Source organism: Carassius carassius, chromosome 34, assembly GCF_963082965.1.
Source record: "Carassius carassius chromosome 34, fCarCar2.1, whole genome shotgun sequence".
NCBI lineage: Eukaryota > Metazoa > Chordata > Actinopteri > Cypriniformes > Cyprinidae > Carassius > Carassius carassius.
In genome coordinates this window covers 19,064,604-19,084,000 of record NC_081788.1, presented here as the reverse complement: position 1 = coordinate 19,084,000, position 19,397 = coordinate 19,064,604, and the positions used below count along the sequence as shown (strand labels likewise).

General features: G+C 38.2%; 1 protein-coding gene and 1 pseudogene across 7 annotated transcripts in view; both read right to left on the bottom strand.

The window, feature by feature from the left end:
- LOC132114655 (cold shock domain-containing protein E1-like) overlaps window positions 1-19,397 on the bottom strand; it is a 79,133-nt gene that overhangs the window by 8,294 nt on the left and 51,442 nt on the right. For 2 of the 7 annotated variants that reach the window (XM_059522892.1, XM_059522893.1), the window contains exons 1-4: window positions 3,017-3,190; window positions 2,129-2,327; window positions 1,474-1,583; window positions 803-889 (exon numbers count right to left, since the gene is read on the bottom strand). In XM_059522892.1, coding sequence (XP_059378875.1) covers window positions 803-889; window positions 1,474-1,583; window positions 2,129-2,327; window positions 3,017-3,160 — 540 coding nt within the window. In that variant the 5' untranslated portion in view covers window positions 3,161-3,190. Of the gene's footprint in view, window positions 1-802; window positions 890-1,416; window positions 1,584-2,128; window positions 2,328-3,016; window positions 3,191-7,168; window positions 7,310-9,147; window positions 9,886-12,330; window positions 12,444-19,397 lie in introns of those variants that run through there. The other 5 variants (XM_059522894.1, XM_059522896.1, XM_059522898.1 and 2 more) reach the window with 5 other exon arrangements.
- On the bottom strand, window positions 12,899-18,351 carry LOC132114642 (protein-serine O-palmitoleoyltransferase porcupine-like; annotated as a pseudogene).

Genomic DNA, 19,397 nt, shown 5'->3' with positions numbered 1-19,397 from the left:
AACAGAACTGTTATCACCCAGCTTTTCTTTTGGTTAGCGAAGCTATATGTCACAAAAAAAGTCTTAAAAGGGGGAAAGACGATGAATGAATGTCCACTTTCTGAAACCTGTTTAAAATGATTTAAACAGTCATTCAGATGTGTATTTGCTATGGTGCTCATCACAGCGCCAAATACTTAAATATTTAGACTTAACAGGCTATTTATTTTCAAACTTTTTTATATTTTAATCTGGACTAATACATGCCCTAGATATAGTTTGAAAATATTTTGATTCATTATTGTTCAGTAACACTTAACATTAAGTCTCCATTAGTTAATATTAATTTATTAGTAAAACAAACTGCCAATGAAAAATTCTTCTAAGCATTCATTAATCTTAATTTCATTATTAAATAACACGCTGTTAAAGCCAAAAGTTGCTTCTGTGTTAATGAACTCGAACTAAAATGAACAGTTGTGTTTTTTTTTTTAAACAAAGATTAATAACTTCTGTAACAAATATAGCTATTGCTCATTGTTAATATTAGTGCATTAGCTAAGGTTAACTAATGAGATCTTATTTTAAGACGTTACCTACTGGTCTTTATAATTTTGTGCATTGCTTTATTATATTTAAAAGTTCAGTTTCTTTTTATAATAATAAAAAAAGTTATTAAACCTATTATATAATTTCAATACCGTGATATACCGTATATACCGTGATAAAAGCATTAGCAATTAATAGCAAGATGAAAATTTGAGTCACATGCTTAGTCTAAAATGTATAAGAAACTCTTCAAATGAGAATAAAGGACACTCACCCCGTTTCTCTCATAACACACACTGCCCGTGGGCACTTGGCCAGGTGCAGACTTCCCGTCCAAGTGAGAGGGGATAGCTGACACTACCTGAAGAAAGGGGATTTGCAAATAGACAACACGGGGTTAGAGGCTGCATTGGTGAAAGACAGGATCAACTAACCATGTTTAAAAGCTAAAAGCTAAACACCACAGATATGCAATGTTCTGAACTAAACACAGATAAAAACAAAACAAAAAGGATATTACGTTTAAGATTTTACTTGTATAACTGAGTTCAAAGAACCACTCATAAATTGAATATTTAAGTACATTAATGACAGACTCGACATTGAGAACAAATCAAGATTTGTTTCTCTCAAATCTATTATTAAATGAAGATGAAAAGTTCTCTAACAGGACCGCAAACACAAAGACAATCAAGCTCATTGTGAACCCACAGAAAACGAAGCATTAGCATCAGGTCAGTTAAGAGGACTGCTACTCCTAATAACTGAAACCAGTGATTTATGTATTTTCCAGGTCAATATGGATTAAAAATGAGCTCGAAACCAACAAATGACTGACATTAATAGGACAAGGTCAATAAAACACAAAAGTAAAACGTGTTCCTTAACTGGATGAATAAAACCATGCAGCACAGTTAAAGGAGAGGCGTGCAAGTCAGGCCCCACCTGCCCAGAAATGCGCTCTTCTGGCAACATTTCTGCCTTGATTTTTACCAGCTTCACCGCAATTGGTTTGCCGGTGCGTCTATCAGACGACACCTCAAACTCCACATCATCTGAAAAGTGGAAGAACAGACAAAACATGGAAATCAGTTCCTGCATTAAGACACATTACAACACAATTAATATTTACTGCTTGTATTTTTGGCAACAAGGTCGTGTTGCTATTGAATACAGAGACAAAACATTTGTGATGATTTTACCAGAGATTTGTACACCAAAGTTTTAATAATTGTTGTATTTTGGCCATAAGCTCTTCTTAAAGAACCACATTAGTCGAGTTTATGATTCTTCCTGATCTCGTAACTCCCAAAAATGAAATGGTTAAAATGGAAATAAAAGCCATATTTCAGAAGCAAAAAATGGCAACAGACTGAGTAGGTTCAACTGATTTCCTAGAAACAAATGAAGCAATGTTTCAGCAATTTTAAATGACAATTAAAAATGCTGGTTCAATGACTTGTCTGGATAAGAGACATTCAATGATTTTTTTGGTACTACACATGACCAAAAAGGTTATCATCAAAAGGCTAAATGTCATTTTTAGTTACATTGTTCAGCCCTATTTCCTGCCATTTCACACACCCCATTCAGCTCATACCTCCAATCTTCAGCTCCTGCAGGTTGCCGTTGTACTGAGAGCAGTGGAAGAAGAGGCGGACTTGTCTCTCAGAGCACTGTATGAAGCCGTATGATGCTAGCAGTTTTTCAACCACTCCAGTCTCACGAATTCCCATGCTCGTTCCATTGGCAAAGCCACCATGGCCATTATTATGCAGCAGACTGGGGTCAAAACTCATCTATTGAGAAATAAGACATAGGTTAAGTAAAAAATGCACTTGCTCAATTTTCGACCTTCAGCACTCTCCACACATCCGACTGCTCCACAACCGATCAGAACACAAGTGTGGAAATGGTAAAATGGGATGAAACAGGATTTTAAATGCTGCAAGTATTTGCAAGAAAAATAAAAATTTTAAAGAGGGGAAATGCTGTCCCAGTAATATGTTGTGGCATGTAGGTATAGGTTTCTCTTCTCCATTTGGTCTGCTTGAACTGGTTCCCTGATCAAGTAGATCAAAATGACCAGGATAAATCTGCTGTAGCTGCACAATACTAAAGAACATACAAGCGCAAGTACCACCGGCTTCATATTAAAAAAAAATAAATTCATGCATTTAATCCACTTCACACTGACTTAACTAATTATATTAGAATACGCACACAAACAAACTCGTCTCCTCATTCAAAGTTAGGATTAGGTCTCGGTGTAGATCTTCAACCATAAATCAAGTGAAATGTACGTAAACTGTTGGCAGGCATGTGGTCAAAGGTTAGACAATCAAAAACAGATTTTATGGACCCAAAAAGCCCTGTAAAGCCAAAAGCTTTACAACTCCTAAACTTAAAAGCATGCAGTTACAGTGTCAGGTATTCTTTGCCAGTGAGGACATCAAGCAGCACAGACTGTCCCATCATGCCCACTTACAGATCGCTGATACAAAGGGGTCCGCTTTTGCTTTTTGCCCCCTGATGCACGAGACGCATGGCATGAGACTGAGGCGGAGCGGGGGATTAGCTGACTTGAGGTGGAGTGGGTGGGGGCAGCAACAGGGGTTTCAGATGCCTCCATCTTCAGGTGAAGGTAGGGGGAGGTGAGACACTGAGGGGGATAAGGGGAGGAGTGGATATTTAAAAGTAAATGATAACACTAGCTAAAATGAAGGATAACCAAACAGAAAGAGCCAATAGAGGGCATCAAAAACAGCCCTACTGAGAAGTTCAACTCAAAAAAAAAAAAAAAAAAAAAAAAAAAGAAAAACCCTCACTGCAAGAAATTGAATGTGTCAAAAGCTGCGTTTCCACTGTCGGGTCAAAAGCGGGCATGCTAGTGTGTCCCAGGGCCAGTCACGTTTCCATTGTCACTTCCTGGGCTTGATCGTGCCTCGTTGGTGCTTCCTCTGGGCAAACAGCCAGGGATTTTCAGCCTGCCAAATTCCTTGTGCCAGAGTGGGCCAATTGGGGCAAGAGAAGTGGTCATGAACAAAGGCGGAGTTTATCCGAGTTCGAGACAGTCGGCACTGCTGTTAATTTCTAATGTTTTTATATGAAGCTACCAGCTAGCATCAACATTTAAAAAAAATAATAATGACAAAACTCAATTCAAATTAGGGCTGCACGAGGTGTCGTTTAAGCATCGATATCGCGCTGTACGAATCCACGATAGTCACATCGCAGGATGTGCGATGTAGGCTGTCGTAGTTGATCTGTTATTCATTAACTGTAGGGGCCAGCTGCTCCCCGGCCCTTGACGAATGTGATTCGCAGATTAATTGCACAGCTTAACCATCATAGAGTGAAAGTTTTTTCATTGACAGGACTGAAAAACACATGCAAGTTTAACAGGGCAGAGAGAGAGAGCGCGAGAGAGACACACAGAGAGAGAGCGCGCGAGAGAGACACAGAGAGAGAGAGCGCGCGAGAGAGACAGAGCGAGAGCGCGCGCGAGAGAGACAGAGAGAGACAGAGAGAGAGCGCGCGAGAGAGACAGAGAGAGAGCGCGCGAGAGAGACAGAGAGAGAGCGCGCGAGAGAGACAGAGAGAGAGCGCGCGAGAGAGACAGAGAGAGAGCGCGCGAGAGAGACAGAGAGAGAGCGCGCGAGAGAGACAGAGAGAGAGCGTGCGCGAGAGACAGAGAGAGAGCGTGCGCGCGAGAGACAGAGAGCGTGCGCGCGAGAGACAGAGAGAGAGCGAGCCGTCTTCAAACAACAGGAGCGCTGTCTTGCTCTCTCTCCATCCCGCATATTAATCAATTGACGCGATGGTGTCGATATTTAAATCATTTAAAATGAGAATGTAAGTGTGCTCACCCCATTTTTGTTTGTAAGAAAAAATATCGCAATATATATCGCAGAAAAATAAAATATCGCAATGTCATTTTTTCCCAATATCGTGCAGCCCTACTTCAAATCATCCTTGAGATTTGCAAAACAGTAAGTGCATTTCTCAAAACAACTCAAAACAACAAATAGCAAAACACAATGGATTAACCTGCAAAAGCCAGTCTCTTGCTCAAAATCCTTAGTTCACGTCTCAAAAAAAAAAATCTGTGTCAATGAACATGTCAGTGCCATCAGAATGACAAGTCCTTGTGTCACAGTTTACGGATAAGACAGTCAAATCGCTTAGTCATGTTGTCAATACAACAGTGTACTCTGGAGGAAAGTTCTGATGTAAACTATGGCAACATTTTGGATGACAGTCACTGTATTGAACAGTATGCCATATGCTTATGTATGCCATATATCCATTTCAAAAGTACACATTTGCACATTACTGTATGTGGGATCTTGACTGAAAGAGACTGGATCAAATTCCCAGTTACACTTTTACTAGTGGTCTGACTAAATAAATAAATAACCTTTACATAGTCATTGTGATATAGAAAAGGAAAATATGGGCACAAAGATGAAAATAAGTGCATTTTCAGAATTTCTAACTCTTTTGTTGTCTTCTGTCTATACAGTATATGCTCTCTAACTGAAGATTCATGAGATGAACCTTTGTGCTATTTCAGAGAAATGGTTTATCATTGGTTTATCATCTACATACTCCTCATTAGTCAAGTTTCACTTGCACAATTCATGCTAAATTTGCAAAAAGTCTAATAATAATAATAATGTGTAAAAATAAAAATAAAAAATGTGCTTGGCAGTTTATGACAACTAGATTAACCATTTTGCATTTAATGACTTATACGATGAACTAAAAAGACTAGATGTTTTGAGTAAGACTATTGCACAGAAAACTATATAATACATTTTAAGCGACATGACATTAGCAACTGATAATGTAGGAAACTGCAGATAAATGTGTTTAATCAATTGCATGAATGTACAAAAGCAATCGCAGCTTGTTCAAAAGAATGAGAAACTGGTTTTATGATGTGTATAAATGACTAGATGTGGAGGTTGTAAAAGTAGTTTTGAGAATTTCATTTCTGATTTGAGAAATGCACCAAAGTGAGTGAGAAAAACTGTAAGATGAAATTACAATATATTTTTCATTCATTTTCCCCTTGCTGGTGAAATTCTAGGGTTGTGTGACGTTTGCATCAAAGAGGTGTGTTAAGGGATAGTTTTACAGCAGCACTGGCCCAACAGTGAAAACGCGGCTTGGTTGTGGGTTTGTGAATTGAGGTGCGAGGCCATTGGCCCAGCACGGCTCGTTGTTACCCCTGGCCCGACAGTGGAAAAGTGGCTAATGAGGCCATAGGGTATATCTACATAGGGTTTAAAAAAGCAGATAGATCAAAATACGCTCCTTATATGCCTTTTGTTAAGATTCTAGTAATTACTAGTGGGTATCTGGGAAAAAAATTTGAAACGTGAGAGAAGAGCTTCCAGGAATGACATTTGATAAATCTAAACAATAGGAAGTATGAAAACCCTAAACCAATCAAATACGTGCTTTTGGGTCAAATTTCCAGAACTGCCATTAAAGGAAAGTTAAAATGGTGTCAAATTTACAGGAACATTCAAAGCCATGGAAGTAACAAGTCTGGCTTAGTGACAAGGCAAGTATGCTTGCATTTTTATATTTGCATTTTATTTTAACTAAAAGCATCCAAAGAATGACAAAAGTAACTGACACATGGTAATGTCAATGTACTGACCAACAAATGACCATATCCATTACAACAGCTGTACTATTGGTACAGTTCACCAATATTAACTTTACACTATGGTACATTCCAATGTCACGCGATCACATCATTTAACTTTCACTGCTACATTCAACTAGAATGTTACATTTTAGTAATGGGTTGTAATAATTGTGAAATGTGTATTCAGCCAGAGAGGTTGCATTTTGCATTTAAGCATGTGAGTGACTGGAATACTTATTTTGCAAACAATCATAGGTGAATCAATTTTATTACAACAAACTTAATGTGAACAGGGCTTAATGCATAGTTCACTTAAAAATGAAAGATGTCTTTGTTTACTCTACACTCGGTCATTCCAAACCATATGACTGACTTTCTTCTGAGAAACACAAAAGACGACAATGTATGGACAAAAAAATCCTTCAAATGAAATTATCTTTGTTCCACAGAAAGTCAGAAAAGTAAATGACACTTATTTTTGGGTGAACAGTGCAAGGAGACATGCTCAAGGAAAATGTGTTAGTTTGATGAAGCAACTGTGAATGGCACTGCTAGACTACACTGTAACAGCAAATGGTTAGATGACACAGACTCTGACTAGCCTCGACCACTGAGCCATAACATCGAAACAGATACAGGTTTTTACTCACCAATAAAAGCTTTGATGCACTCTGTGTCAGACAACAAAGCCTAATATCCATTTCCTGCCAATCATGCATGGTTCAACAGCAGCCGACTGAATAAACAAATCTACCTTCAGCTACTATATTTGTCTAAGTGGAAACATCTTTGTTCTTGCCGCTCCACCTCTCGTTGCTGCTCGTCTCTACGGCAAGTGATCGAGGCCAGCCTATAAGCCTAGTGATCAGGATGGATTATAGGAACAGCGCAGAGAGGGCCGATGGTGGGTGTTTAACGAACAAGTTTGGGAGAGTGGGGGACAGTGGGGTGGAGAGCAAATGGCAGGGCACTTACGGATCGGCCGTAGGGTGACAGGCTGAGCCCGACGGGCGAGGTGCTGTTCAGGTCAGCACTAAGGAATGCTGCAGGTGGCGATGCCGGCAAGGTAAACTCGACAAAACCTTTCCAGGGACTACCCATAATTCTCCCATACAGTGGCCAAATCTACTACACCTGGGATTGATCGGATTAAGCAGTTTTCTGAGTATAGGTTTTATTTTTAAGCCGTTGTGTTGCAGCTCTTCCTACATCATACATATTAAGCCCCTTTCACACTGCAATTCCGGAAAATACACGGGTAATGTGTCCCGGCAATTGTTCCCAGGTCGCTAGATTTTGCCTCTTTCACACTGCCAGTGATTACCCGGAATATTTGCGTGCGTTCACACATAACCCGAAATGGGATGTTACATGTAATGTACGAGTCGAAAACGCTAGGCATGTTAACTTTCACTGAAGCTGGCGAATGATCTCAGCTTCAGCGCGGAAAGTGAGGAACTAACTGATCTCTGCTTCATTACAGTTTGCACATATTTGTTTTGTCGCGAACGTTGACCTGCCTTCAAAACAGCTGGTAAAAGACTCACGCGATAACGTGCGTCATCACTACAACACAACCTTTATGGCATTAGTTCTGGCTTTTGTTCATACAGCGCTAGTTCCGGGACTGAACCCGGCAATGTTACTAGGACCCCAACCCAGGACCAATACCGGGATGTGTTTGCGTTCACACAGAAGGCGACCCGGCAATGTTCCATCAGTTTTCCGGGTCCAACATGCAGTGTGAAAGGGGCTTTAAAGATCTTTGCTTGAGTAAACAATGAGCGAATTAAAGTTGTGCTAGATTTCAATTCATTAATTTTGAATAAGACAAACAAGAAAATTAGGGGGGGGGGGGTCTGAAGTACAATCACCAGAATAGTGCACCCTGAAATTCTGTCCTTTACTCACCTGTCATTCCAAATCCATAAGATTTTTAATCGTTTTAGGAAAACAAATTATAGTATTAATTCTCACAAAATTTTCTCTGGTTTAATTAAAAATATCTTCATCTGTGTTTTAAAAATGAAAAAAAGTCTTATTGGTTTGGAACAACATGAGGGTGAATACATTTAAATTTTGGGGTAAACCATTCCTTTAATTCTCAATTAGTTCAACTTTATATGTTTTCCACCTTATTTTTCAATGTGGAAGTAAGCCGTTTTCTGTGAATGTGCAAGATTTCCAGGTTCATTAGCCACTGTAGGGAAATAACGAGAATAACAGTGCAGTAAACGGAAAAACCTTTGCACTACAAACCACTGTGCTCATAATTAAGATAAACAAATTCAAATAGTATGGTGACATGACTATTTGACATTTTCAATCTGCAAAATTAGCTGTTTTATCCAGCTAAAAATAGCTGGAAGCGAATGACACAGGAAACCAGTCCCATAAAGTGTACAAATTTCCTCTCACTGGAAAAATAAGGTGGATTTAGAGCATGATAATACGAACGATCTCTGTTCAAAAACCTACTGAGATGACTACATATACAGCTTCTCAATTAATCACAAGTAATGGAGAGGAGACAAAAAAAAAATTAAAAACCCAAGATGGTGATCGAAGAAAGAGAGGTCAATTAAAATATATTCTTTAATTCAGTTCACTAGTCATACTAAATGTAGATAAAAAGGTACATTCAGTTAGATTTTCTTATATTTCAGTTTCACATTTTTTACAGTTTTTATTAGCACTGCTAGTTAACTTAGCAAAAGCTAATGCTAAACATTCTGTTAGGATGCTAGCTTAGAAGCCGGCTCACTAGTTTTAGGAACAGAGAAACACATTTTCAACCTTTTTAACTTTAAATTCAGAGATTGCGCAATAAACAGCATAGACAATTGGTCTGTTTTGGCACACTGTATATCATAAAAGAACAACAAGACAAACAAATGAGGACTCTTCATTAGATTAAAGGGAAAAAAGTGTGAGGAGTGCGTTGCATGGCTTACCTTGTTCTGTTGTCTTGGAAGGATGTAATGATTTGGACCAATTAATCACTTAATCGATGTTCAAGACTTGGCTCACACACGCGCACACACACTTGTAAGGCTCGCCTCTCAGGCACACGTTCTAATTACAAAAAGTTGAAGAAAAAAAATACCAAAAAAAATTCAAACAAAAAGGCAAGTGCAGGTGTATGAACACTGCTTTTGAAAAATAGTGAACAGAAAATCAAGAAAAAGACTGGGTGTAGGGAAGGGGAAAAAGATCAGGGAGGGATTCGGTATGCAATTGACAAAGAAAAAGGTCAAAATCTGAAAAGACTAGCAGACAGCAGCCCTCTCCACACCCCAGAGGAGGACGAGGTGCGGGGAGGATAAGGAGGGCTTGGTGCAGCGTTGGGACGTGTGCTTTTTCAAAGCTGTTGAGTAGGCACAAACTTCTTGTCTCAGATCAGGTCTCGCCTTCGCTGTTAACGGTGATGGCTGGTTGCTACGCTCGTTGCGGCCTGGTTCTGTTTCTTAAATCTTTGGTTTGCTCATTTGGTTGTGTCGTGTTGCTTTAGTTTTTCTCGTTTGCAGCAGTGCAGTTCTTCGTCTTGTCTTCAGAGTTGTTGTACCGCTTGGGGTCGTTTTGGGGATGTTCGTTATGTTTTCTTTTTCCTTGACGTTTCTTCTGACCGATCAATGATCTGAACTTGAAGTAGGTTTCAGATGGTACAAAAATCAATACGGTTTCACTTCATACTGTTTGGGAGGGAGAAAAAACAAAAAGGATATTAGATCAGACAGATACGTTACACATTAAATGTGTTTAGTCCAACAAATACGTATATTAATCTAATTCAGGTAGTTTATTAAACTAATTTTTCCCCTACTCCCAGCTTTCATATATGATTTAACAATCAATCCCCTCAGCCACATTCATTTAATGTGGGTTAAAATACCATGTTACTCTCCTGTTGATACACAGGCCTAAAAATAAAGTATCCTCAGCAGCCTCATGTACAGAAGAGCAGCTGACTGAATACATACGAGGATCAACAAGTCTCAGCGTGAACCAGCAGTTGGCTGAATATTTATGGAATACATTCAAATCAAGCAGTCAACAACTGCACATATCCAGCATGCCAATCATTCAGTTCCCTCCGGTCTTTTACACATGAGATGTGAAGATCAAAAAGCTTAATAAATAGGCCAGTTCATTACTTGCTTTTATGGATCAAGTATACAATTATCAAGTAAATGGATGGAGACTACATATTACTGAGCCAGACAATTTTATTTTGCAAGTTGCAATGAAAAAGTGACACAGTTAAATATATTTTGTTAAACACGGTGTCGTACATCCAACTGTAATGGATATAATAAAAAAATAAATAATAAAAAAATAAAAAAAACGGCATGGTGAGGACTTAGTTCCATGTATTGGTTGTTAACTGGATTTGGAGGTGTTGACCACCACTGCTCTATAACAGAGAACATATAAAGATCAGTGGCATTAATCCAAAAGTGGCGGCAGATAAATTGTTCTCAATAAGATCTAAAATATGCATTTAGAAAACACACAGGGTGAATGTTCAGTTCATGTTGACAAAAAAAGTGTGGGGAACAGGACAACTTCTGTTTTTGACCTCGGAGTCAGAAAACAAACAGCATCAGATAAACAAACCTTGAGAGCACATTGTGTACCTAGCTTATTTACAACCTCATGGTTTCAGTGAGAATTAAAGGGAAAATTCAGCCAAAAAATAAAATATTCGTTACTTTATGGCAATAGTCTGTTTCACGAAAAGCACGTATTAGGTTTGGAATTACCAACCGAACACCAAGAAAACATAAATACCGGTATTTTACGAGAATGTGTACAACGTGATTAGAATTTTAAAAAGCACAATGAATCCTAACCGGCAATGACATACTATGAATTCCTTATTCTTTCCTTTCCTGAATTCTATATTACTACGGAAGAGGTAAATCCTGTGGAAAAACAGGTGATTTGATCGCGCACGCGTTTATAGACCTAAGCTCGTGACGTCAGCACCCCCCAAGCGCGTGCTGCTCAGCTGCGATTGACAGCGGCCCAAATAAACAAATCACGACCTTGCAAAGTACATTAGGACAACGGTATTCGTTCACAAGTTAAGTTTCATCAACAAGCGAAATTTAGATTTCTTCAACATACATAAATGACAAAATCAGGACATGAAGCTAAGTGACGCAAGCAGCGCTTGAGCAATAGCTGGCAGTGGATCCACCTGGAGCTCATCTAGAGACAAATTCACTAGCAATGCCTTTTCAGACAAAACAACTCCGACACATAGGCTACTACTCCTATGAGTATAAAGGATGAAAACAACCACAAATGTTTAAAAGTAGACTCTAGGGCATTTCAAAATGAGAGAATATGACAGTTCTCAACCCATTTCAAAGTATTTCCATCAATTGTTCAACCTCAACTTGAAAATCATGGAAATGGCCTTTGTAGGAAATAATTTCACCAAAATTGCTCTTGCAAAAAAAGCAATATATTTCGTGAGAGAAAATTCTGTAGCAGGGTTTAATCAAAAACATGTTCTCTACAAATTGTTTTAGGTTTTAAGTTATTTTAATTACCTCCCAGGGCCTGCAAAATTACAATTCCCACATAACGTTACCCCGATATTTACAGGCTATCATGAGCAGAGGAACACGGGTTTTAGTAAGAACTCTTTTGGAAAGCAAAGTAAACTTTTCATGTACTAAGAAAATGGGGGTTAGTTGCTTAATTCAATTTACCATGTGTCGTGATCCTGTCTGACTTAAAATAAATCACTCAGTCCGACAACAAAGGCACGCGGCAGCGGCTGTCGGGTCACGTTGGGCCGCCGCTGCCGCCTCGACTGGGCGCTTCGTTTCTTAATACGTGACCTTTACAAAATATCTCCCATGACTTGTGTAGAAGATTAAGAAGTTACTTTCGTATTGTTTAAAACGACTCTTCGTCAATAACAGTGCTTTAAGCGCTGGCTAACATGCTAAACCGCTAGAGTACACGCAGAGGAAACACTGCCCCCACCCTAAACCATCTGTCAAAAATAAGCAGGGATATTTTGAAAGTGATATAAACGCAACCGTCGGACGTTTAAATGTTCATATAGCAGTGTAAGAGTTATGTGACAACGCAAAATTTAATATAAAAGAAAAACTCACCCCAACAGCTTTCAGCACTGTCACCAGCGCCGCCATAAGCAGCACGGCACATTACGTAGTGAGGTGCTGCGCTAACTCTCGCGATATTAAAACAATAACGTGTGAACTTTGGGGGATACACCACTGGGTCAGACACAATCAAGTAACTCATTTACGTTACCCTGTAAAATACAGATAACTTTCCTCTATATTTCAAACATGTTAAATATTATCATATTTCAGATACTGTAAGATTTTAGGTGGCCCAGACTTGGACTTTCTGGTATCAGATTTGATTAAATCCCCTCTAACTAAAAGTATCAACCAACCAAAACCATGTTTTACTGTGGTTTACGGGCATGACACACTATTTTTTTTTTTTAACATCTACCTTGGTAGTACATTATATATTTTTTTATACTTTGGAGATCCTTAAAATACAATGATTTTGACAATATCTGGACATTTAACAAAATATGGTATTACAATATGATACCACATGCCTAATCAAAATAAGTAACACATGTCTTAAGAACAAAGTTACAAAGTGCACTTGAGTAATGCACTTAGATATAATCCATGAAAACAGTCATGGTGCCAAATTTTATTCAAAAATAACACATAAAATTGTCAGACCTAATTGACAGCTTTTGATAAAAATATGAAACATGTTTACAAGTTCAAGACAAGTGACAATAACAAGGTCACACTGAAAGAGACTATGCTTTCTACTGTATATCAAGCTGTAAAGAGAAAGAGAAAAAGAGATACAAATAACACTTAATGTACACTGCACACTGACATTTTTCTTTTGTTTAATCCAAAATTGTACCTAATCAAAATAAAAAGAACAAGTATGATCACATTATGAGAATATGATTCGTATAACAACATGAGTCATAAGGCACTTTCCATGGCACTCTTTTCCAGATGAGGGACAGAAGTGTGGACGTAACACTGACAGTTGAAAAATGCAGTCTATGGTAAGAATCCACCTTCTTTCATGTTAAGGTTCAGTGAATGGTCCTTTGATTGCTCAGTACTAGTATTGTCTTTAAATGAGCCAATAAAATACAAAACAGCCAAACATCACCCAATGGCTCGCCCAGTTTAGCTCCGACCACTTTTGAATGGTGTGACTGGCCATGTAACCCTATGTGGAAACAAAACACGTGATAAAACAATTCCTACTAATTGAATTTAATATATTTTATCAGTAGCTGAATAAAATTGTATATACTTTTAAATTGCATATGCATATGAAAATGCTCACCTCCTCCACATGCATGCTGTCCATTTCAGAGTCAAAAAGTGATCCCAGATATGTCAGATGGAATATAGACAATGCACTAAAGAACAGGTTAACACCATACACCCACACCATCTACAATAGAAAAAAAAAGAAATAGACATATTACTATAAAAATATAACTCAATAAGAAATGTCAGTGGAAATCTGTGAACTAGAGATCAAATACTGCATAAGCCAAAAAATAAACAAACTGTTTTTATCATGAATTCAGCTGATCCTGCAGTACAGGACAGATCACCTTCTTATTTTGGTGATGGCAGTCATTTGGACAGCACTTTGACAGTATGCAGGCACTGAAAATAGCCGCCAGCCGCTTTCTCAGAACTGAAAGAGGAAACAAAGACAGAATTTGAGTTCTGTTGGTTAGACCAATGATGTGACATCTATTATAGATGTTATTATTTCCTTCCTACAGAAACGTGTGCCATGATGATTGTATGCATATCCATATATTTTCAGTTTTTTACTTAAATCTAATTAATTAATTAATTGATTCGATCAAAGCTGTTTTTATTTAATTGATGGCAAGCATGCATGAATAAACTAAAATGGTTGTTTACCATGTTCAACATAAGTGATGAATCCCAAAGACAACAGCACGGCCCCCAGATGAAAGCTGAGACCCTGGCAAACAACGCATAATTAATTAATAAAAGAAAATATACTATCCTCATCACTATCAAGTTTGGATTCAGGATTTTTTAAAAGAAATTAAAACATTTATTCAGCAAGGGTGCATTAAATTTATCAAAAGTAAATACATTCATAATGTTAAGTTATGTTCGGTTGAATTTTCTATTTCTATTCTATTTCCTTTTGTCTGTATTAAGCAGTTGTTTTCATAATAATAAAAATAAATGTTTTTGAGAACCAGATCAGCATATTTGAATGATTATGTGACACTGAAGACTGGAGTCATGGCTGCTGAAAATTCAGCTTTGCCATCACAGGAATAAATTAATTTGATGTTTTAAATATATAATAATATAGAATATAGTTATATTTCACAATATAAAGTTAATCTGTATTTTTGATCAAATAAATGCAGCCATGGTGAACATTAGAATGAATGTCCCACATTAACCACCAGAGGTCTCCACCCAGTTACAACACCTTGAATTAAAAAAAAATAAATAAAAAATAGTGAAGTGACATTCAGCCAAGTATGGTGACCCATACTCAGAATTTGTGCTCTGCATTTAACCCATCCGAAATGCACACACACAGAGCAGTGAACACACACACACACACACACACACACACACACACACACACTGTGAGCACACACCCGGAGCAGTGGGCAGCCATTTATGCTGCGGCGCCCGGGGAGCAGTTGGGGGTTCGATGCCTTGCTCAAGGGCACCTAAGTCGTGGTATTGAGGGTGGAGAGAGAACTGTACATGCACTCCCCCCACCCACAATTCCTGCCGGCCCAGGACTCGAACTCACAACCTTTCGATTGGGAGTCCGACTCTCTAACCATTAGGCCACGACTTCCCTTATTATGCATCCCTGTCACTAATATTTGTCTTAGTTCAGTGGTAGATCACTGTTCTGTGATGTACAATTTACATACTAACTGAAAAAAACAAAATATATAAATGGTGTTTTACCTTTGGCTAATTTCTGCCCGAATTAGCACCAAACTGAATTTACCCCTACATCCACATGTTCTTTCTTTAAACATACCCTCCTCAGACATGTCAGTGAACCCAAACAGATTCACATTATGTTTCTGACAGGCTAAAAAAACAACAACATCAACAACAACACATGGATAGTTTGATGCACGGATACCTAAAAATACTTCTAGCAGTTATTCCAATATTCTTATATTCCTAAAGGTCAAACTGGTAATATAGCATGAATGATTTTATCTAAGCTACACAATGAGTTGCAGCACAACCTAACCAATACACAACCACAATAGCTTAATAACAAGGCTTATAAAAAATGACAAGGCATAAGCTGCCAGGGTAGGTAGCTATGATTGAATTATCTATCTACACCAGTTGTAGACAGCAGTTTAAATCTGGGTCATGGTGTTCTGAGATAAGAAACCATCTCTATCCAAGCTGTCATGCTAAAGGGAAACTGTTTTCTGGATCAGGTGTTTTTTCACCCTTACGCAGGAAAAGTGCCAAGTTTGAGTGCACGTTTAAAGACGTCTTTGTGTTCAAATGTACAGGGAATATTTATATGAATGCACAACATTAATATGCATAAATATTGTATCACAAACCTGAATAAATATACATACATGCGTTAAGCCACATGGGCAGATTCCAAGAGGTAACAACTTCCACCATAGACCTCGGCAATTCCAGATTCATAGGTTTAGCTACTGCAATATCCCTTTGAATGAGAAAATGTCACATTCAACAATGCTGTTATCTAACAACAAAAGAGGGAAAATGTATGAGCATGCACCATTTGATGTGGTCTTTGTGCTCAGAGAATCCAGCTCCAGCCAGCTCCATCACAGTGGTTGTTCATCACTCAGGTAGCTGACAAAATTATTGCTGAAGTGGAAGGACACCGCATTTTCATAAGCGTGAAGCCATCTGAGGACAAAAGGAGAATAAAAACAATAATAAACAGTGAATTAAATAAACATTCCAGCTAGCCATTTCAATTCCTCTGGAAATGGGAACCCAATGGGGAAGGAAGCGCAGCTCACCTACAAGGAAGTCCATCACCGTAGATGGGAATGAAGTATGGAAAGAGATAAGGAGCAATACAGATGGAAATAACCAGGCAGATCTGACTCCTCAGAAAGCTTGTAGCAATCTTTCCAAACCAGCCAATGCTCTGCAGGAGATAGCAGGATAATTACTCTCTGCTGATGGAAACATGCTCAGACTAAATCAGAATTATCTTCTCCTCAAAGAAAACAATTATTTTTTCCCATTTAACATTTAGCATGAAGAACACATTCAATTTATTTTAATGTCAATATCTGCATATAAAGACACTTTTTGAAAACTGCTTTGAAATAATAAGGATTGGGGAAACCCTATATGAATACACTGGCTTGGGTTGACTGTGTGTGTGTTTGGACTTCAAATACATATACAAAGTTTGGGGTCAGTGAGTTTTTGAGAGTCTCTTATGCTCACCAAGACTGCATTTATTTGGAAAAGAATACATATGACTGAAATTATTAAAATAAAATATTACAATTTAAAATTAATGTTTTTTATTTTAATATATTTAGAATTTTTTAGCATCATTACTCCAGTCTTCAGTGTCACACGATTCTCTCAGAAATCATTCTGATATGCTGATTTGGTGATCAAGAAATTTTCTTATTATTTCTGCTTATTATCAATGGTGAAAACAGCTGTGCTGCTTAATATTTTTGTTGAAACGGTGACACTTGTTTTTAAAAAATAAAAAGAACAGAATTTATTTGAAGTTAATTTCTGTTATCTAAATATATCTTTGAAAAATTTAAAGAATTCTTGCTGAATTAAAGCAATAATAAAAAAAATAAATAAAAAAAAGTACTGACCCCAAAACATTTAAACATGAGTGTATATAAAACAAACGTATAGATATAAATAAAATGTTCACATAATATATACAAAAAGAGCTTGCAGAAGTAAAATAATAATAAAAAAATAAATAATTTATATTTACTGCAAAAATTAAGAGAATAAAACTAGTATACAAGTATTTACTAGTATTTACCATTTTGCACCCATTAATTGCATCTGTGTAGCTGGCGAAACTGATCCATGGCCCAAAGATAATGGTTCCCGGAAAGCAGAGGTATCCCATGAACTCCAGCAGTGAGGGAAAATTGGACACAGCGTCTCGATCGAGGTCAAAGGCCAGTGAGATGGCCTTCATGGCCACCACCATGTGAGACCCTGGACACAAACGAAATGGTCCGTATGGGACATGCAACACCATAATGAGTCTCATTTGATAAATTAAGTGACATGAAAAAATAACTTCTATAAAACATTAAAATTAATAATAATTCAGTAAAGACACATCTCTCATCTTATGCCAGGTCACTGGATCTATCATGTGTAGCTCCCTACAATAAAAATGCTCAAAATATGTGACCACTTGTGATTGTGTATTTGTATGTGATGAGTATTTACAATTTGAACCAGTTTTCTGTGTTCAATAGACCCTATCTATAAAATGCAGTTGTGTGGAAGTGGATGACAGACCCCATCAGCATGTAAATGAGGATGACGACAGAAAGGAAGACTCCTCGGCTGCTGGAGTTTATGCTGAGGAGCAGGATGAGGTAGCAAAGCAGGCACAGGATAATCACCCACATCATGTGCAGCTCAAAGAACGTGTACAACATGTACAGGCCGCCCGCCAGCGAGCTCAGATGCTTCACATGACATGAGACACCTGTCAAAAAGAGAGACAGCATTAGCTTGCCACATGAAGACTCAACAGATGGACTTATTCAGAAACATGAGTTGGATATAATAAGATCAAGTGTGAGGATTTCGCTACAATACACATGACAAAAAGCATTGATGTTAGCCATAAAAGAAACAACTGGGCCATGTGCTGTTGCTGTGCATGATGGACTCACCTAGTCTACAGATGACCCGACACAGCAGGCAGACGAGCAGAAGCTGCCAGACCTGCTCTAAACCCTGCTGGGCAGTGGGCAGCACACAGCCCTCTGCTAGAGCCTGCAAGAACTCCACATGCCCGAAGGAGTCCAACGTAATGTCCCACACAGACAGGGTCTAGAGAGGAAAAACAGAGTATTATTTTATTGTATGATTATTGGATAAACAATAAGCATAGCCCGGGGCTATGGCCAGTTAATGGAAATGTCACTGGAGCTAATCTGCCAGTGCTGCATTACCACAAAATCTTATATTTGTTGAACTTTAAGATGTGTTTTATGCCTTGTAAAGAATACATAAGGTTGCAAATGTCCTTGCATAACCTTGGCGTTCAGTTTAAGTTTATTTGATAAGTGTAATTGCTGAGACAGACAGGGAGAGATAGCCAGTCATGTGTTCATATAACTGTATCATTCTGGAAAGACCTTTTCAAGATCTAATGAATCCTGCATGAAAACCGGGCCATTCTGTGTTCATATAACTGTGCCTTCACTGCAGAACAGAGGTTATATAATATAATGCTGCTGTATGAGCATGAGACGAGCTGTACCTGTTCTACATCACTGACTATCTGAACTATGATTTAAGAACAGTTCGTTTCTAAAAGTTTGATTATATAGGAAATTAGGAATGGTGTTTTATTACAGTCCTTGCCTCATATACACGTACTGTAGCCATTGCATCGTGCAAAACAAAACGAATATTCATCAAGATTCATGAACTTGAGAGCGAGTTGACATGAAACCCAACTAGATTAGTAGATTACGAAGGAAGAGCTCACTGCTGCACTTCCAAGCAATTCTTACCGATCTCCAGGAGCACACAAGCAGTATCCTGCGCTACAACCGCACACCCGGAAGTAGGTTGAGACTTTTTCCAGCGGAAGGTGTCCTTTCCATTCCGTTAGCACGACCATAAACATCTGTAAGACTTATCAGTGGGGAAACGCAACCGCTGTGATGTTAATGAACATCCCGGAGTTTAACCAAACTTGACTCCAGCGTGCTGCGTCTCTGTTCACTTCCTCCGCAGAGCCGATAGAGGTGCTGGAGTGCTTGTGGTTTATTATGGGAATGCACTGATAATACGCTCAATAGCATACGTTTTCTGTTTTCCTTTCGATTAATTTATTATCAAACCCATTCAGAAGTCATTTGCCGTTC